This window comes from Tenrec ecaudatus, chromosome 1 (genome assembly GCF_050624435.1).
Source record: "Tenrec ecaudatus isolate mTenEca1 chromosome 1, mTenEca1.hap1, whole genome shotgun sequence".
NCBI lineage: Eukaryota > Metazoa > Chordata > Mammalia > Afrosoricida > Tenrecidae > Tenrec > Tenrec ecaudatus.
In genome coordinates, this window is record NC_134530.1 from 66,641,543 (window position 1) to 66,645,298 (window position 3,756).

At 59.1% G+C, this 3,756-nt stretch overlaps 1 protein-coding gene across 1 annotated transcript; it reads right to left on the reverse strand.

Annotated features, from left to right (window-relative positions):
- Window positions 1-747: 747 nt before the first annotated feature.
- Window positions 748-2,544, reverse strand: GUCA2A (guanylate cyclase activator 2A). Its single transcript, XM_075539378.1, has 3 exons — window positions 2,470-2,544; window positions 1,224-1,440; window positions 748-812 (listed from the first exon to the last, which is right to left on the reverse strand). Exons 1-3 carry the CDS (start codon window positions 2,542-2,544, stop codon window positions 748-750), a joined length of 357 nt encoding a protein of 118 aa, XP_075395493.1.
- Between the last annotated feature and the right edge of the window lie 1,212 nt (window positions 2,545-3,756).

Below are 3,756 nucleotides of genomic sequence, written 5' to 3' on the forward strand. Positions count from 1 at the left end.
CCGCCAGGGCCCCGAAGCACCCGAGGAGCACGAAGCCTCTTCCAGGGCATCAAGGGCTCCTGGACACAAGCACAGACACAGGATGGGAACCTTCAAGCCGGTGCAGGGCTGTAGCTGGTTTGAGATGTGGGAAGAGGTCAGCTGCAGAGGTGACCAGGAGCAGAGGAGACAGTGAGAAGTGTGGATGGGGGCAGTGGATGACGGCAGGAGGTCATGCTGGAGTGGGAGTGGGAGCCAGGTTCTGAGGGACCTTGAATACCATGCCCAGGGGCATAAGGATGGTCTCCTAGAAGGCCAAGAGCCTCTGCTGACCATCCAAAGCAGGACAGATGGCTGGGCCTTGGTGACCCCTGTGAAGGGAAAGAAGAGCAGGCGGTCCCCTCAGTGCCTGTGTCTGGGGTCAGAGAGAGGCTCAGCCGCGAGAGTAGGGCCCTCCCTCTCTGAGCACTAAATCCTGAGCCTTGGGGGTCAGGGAAGCAGTGCAGGTATCAATAAACTGGATGGATGGGTGGTCTAACAAAAGAATGCAGGCGACACCAGGAATATTCTGGAATCTGGTTTATTAGCTGTGGCTTGGGTTGGATCCTGAAAGCACCAGGCAGCCCAGGTGGTGGAAGGGGCTGAGCATCTCTCCTCCCACTTTCCATCCTGGAGCAAGGTCAGCTGAGCGGCGAGGGTGGGGTCGCTTGGGTGACTTTGGGCTGGAGAAGGAGCGCTCCTTCCGGCGGGGAAGGGAAGGAGGCAGCCCTAGCACCCGGCGCAGGCCGCGTAGGCACAGAGCTCACACGTACTCGGGTCTTCAGCGATGGCCACTGGATGAGAGCAACGGGGGTTCATGAGAGTCCGCTCCCCCTCCCCCCACACCCTTTCCTCTTCCTGGCCCTGGGAGAGAGACCCCGGAGACCCCTGAAACAGGAGGGCGTGGACCAGTGGGAACTGAGATTCTGAGCAGATAGGAAATCTCCCAAGAGCAGAGGAAGGGCGCTCAGGACCACCCCCAGCCCCCCCCATCAGAGCGAAGACCTCTCTGAGAGCGCCACCAACTGCAGCTGAGAACTAATGACAGCCGCGTGCTAAGGACCCACCGATGGGGCCGAGTTCCCCAGCTCACCAATCAGAGATCAGAGCCCCTCTTCCAGGCGCCAATCAGAGCACGTCGCCATCGCAAGTGCCACCAATCAGACAAGCCCTTCTAGCACCCTCGGCCGCCCGGAGGCACTCACCCAGCCGCTGCAGAATCTCATGGGCGTTGGGCTCCTTGCAGAGGGGCCTGAGCTCTTTGGGGAACCCCGGGTGGCTACACAAGATGGGGACCCCCGGCTCGGCCATGCCTTCAGCCAGCATGATGGCCTTCCTGTGGTGTCCGCCCCCAGACGGTGGGAACTCTTGAAGGCCCTTGAGCTTCTTCACGGACTCCAGCGGAAAGGAGAAGTCTCCATCCTGAAAGAAACCCAGCCGAGGCTGTGGGCACTCTTGGCGCCCCCGCCCCAGTCTCTCTCCCGCCCACTGGCTCTCCAGCCGTGTGTGGGTGCAAGCCCCTCCTTCAAGGCAGCACGTGAAGGTCAGGGTTCACGCCTTACAGCCAGCGCCTGGGCCTGAACCCGCTTCTGCCCCGTGACTTAGAAGGCCGTGGCACGCCCGAGCCGGGGGTCTGCATGCTCCTTGAGGGATGGAAGAAAACAGGTGTGAAGTGTCTGGGACCCAGCAGGTGCCCGGTGGGCAGCCATGGTGCGGATGGCCAGGGAGGGCGGCAGGGCACGCTCTGGGGGCCCTGGTTCCTCGTGGCCAGCCAGGCCCCGCGTGTGGGCCTTCCTTCTCTGAAGCTCTCCTGGGAGGGACCCCCAGCACAGGCCTGTGACTGACTGTTGGGAAGCAATAAACGCTCAGGGGCGTGGCTCGGATGAAGAACCTGTCGCCGGCGGGTCCCAGACTGGCCTGACCCTGACATCAGCCTGGTGGACACACTCATCGGTCAGCACATCCAGGGTGACCACTAGGCCCCCGAGTGGCTGCTCTGGCCTGCATAAGACAGAGGAGTAAACTCTGAACTGGAGTCCAGCTGCTCCGGGTTCCCACCCACATGGCCAAGGGCAGCTATAGAACTTCCCGAAGCTCAGCTTCTCTCCTCTGGAAACACAGTTTATAATCCCTCCCTCGCAGGCCCCTGGATGGGGGTGTGTGTTATCTAGCACCTGCAAATACTCCAAAACTGGGCCTCCCACCACCTCTCCCAACAATTAATTCTCTTCTCTCTTCCTGGCATCTCTTCCTCCTTCCTCTCTTCCTCCTCCACGTTTGGAAAAGGAGGTGTGTGCGGAAAGACCGGAGAAAAGGTCCCTGAGAAAGAGCCAGCCCCGCCCCTTCACCCACTCAGGTCCCCCAGAGGGTGGGGTTCCTCTCTCAGGAAATGAGCGCTGCCCTCCAGAGCCAGAGGTCCCTGGCCAGGGTGGCGACAGGGGTCATCCGTACCTGCACGATGACTCCACTTGCCAGGGAAGCACAGGCCCCGAGGAGACACAGCGCGGACAGCAGGCAGGCGTTCATGGCAGCTGCGCCTGAGAGGCAGAAGTGTGGGGTTCTGGATGGCAGGATGCGGAACAGTGGGACTTTTAAAGAGGCCAGGGTTACTCAGTAACTACGAGCTTCCTTCTCGGTTTTATCAGTCTTTAGTCAATTTAGACCTCATCAGATAAGTATCAAGACAACCCTGGGAGATAAGAGACCATTTCTGAAGCTTAGCCAAGCCCCACCACCCTCTGGGAACCCACTTTGATCCCATGTTCACTCTGGGCCAGACCCTGTGAGGGGCTGGGGCCACAATGAGAAGGATGGGTTAGGCAAGAGGGCAGCACTGGGGCTCAGGGAGCGTGAAATGGCCACTCACCAGAGGCCAGGGAGGGACAGGCTAGTCTGAGCATGGAGTGGTCATTCACCAGGCCCAGGGCAGAGGAGGTCCCCACATTTGCCCAAAGGGGGTGATCCCCCAGCTAAAGTCTGGAGAGGGGCCAATGAGTACACAAGCATTTCTTGCAGACGACACTGCGCATGGGCCGGCGTGGTGTGTCCAGGCAGCGTGAGTCAAAGGGACTCCATCCCTTACGAGGGAAGGGCCTGGCTGTGACTGGCCAGCCTGCAGATCAAGACAGGGTTTGGTGCATGGGCCTTCTGAGGAAGGCCTCTCAGCTCCTGCCTGCTGCAGCTCTCTGCTGCTGCCCAATTGTGATGTGTGTCAAGTCACATTTCCTTTCCAATCCCTGAGTCTCCGTGTCTCCTCTGGGGACTCACACTATTACTACATGGGGCTTCCTGAGAATTCAATGAGGTTATAAACGGAATAATTCTGCACAAGGCCCACAGAAAGCATGAACGGAAGTCACTTGGCTGTTACTGTCTTCATCCTTACATCAGTTCCAGGTCCCCACTGGTCCCTGTTGTCACCTGAGCCAAGTCTGCCCTCACCCTGTGCTGACCTCGCTGTGCTGCCTGCCCTCCAGTCTCTGATTGTCCTGGAATGAGCTCCTTCCTCCCTGACCTCTCCTGACTTCCTGGTCCCTATCACTCCTAACCTCCTTAGTCTTGCTGGTCCTGCCAACAGACTGTGTCCATTCTTCTGGGTCTCTTCTAGTTAGCCCTGACTGGTTCTTTTCTGTCTGGCCCACTTCCTTCCCTGAACATGCGCTCTGGCCTTTAGGTGTGTTCTTCAAAGACCCAGAATGCCTTTCCTTTCTGCCATTAGATGAACTCCTACTCAACTGT

Coding starts and splice junctions, on each gene's coding strand:
- GUCA2A (XM_075539378.1), bottom strand. CDS start 2,544: ATGAACGCCTGCCTGCTGTCCGCGCTGTGTCTCCTCGGGGCCTGTGCT. Junction 1,441..2,469: donor CAAGTGGAGTCATCGTGCAG/GTACGGATGACC, acceptor GGTTTCTTTCAG/GATGGAGACTTCTCCTTTCC. Junction 813..1,223: donor TGAGATTCTGCAGCGGCTGG/GTGAGTGCCTCC, acceptor GCTCTCATCCAG/TGGCCATCGCTGAAGACCCG.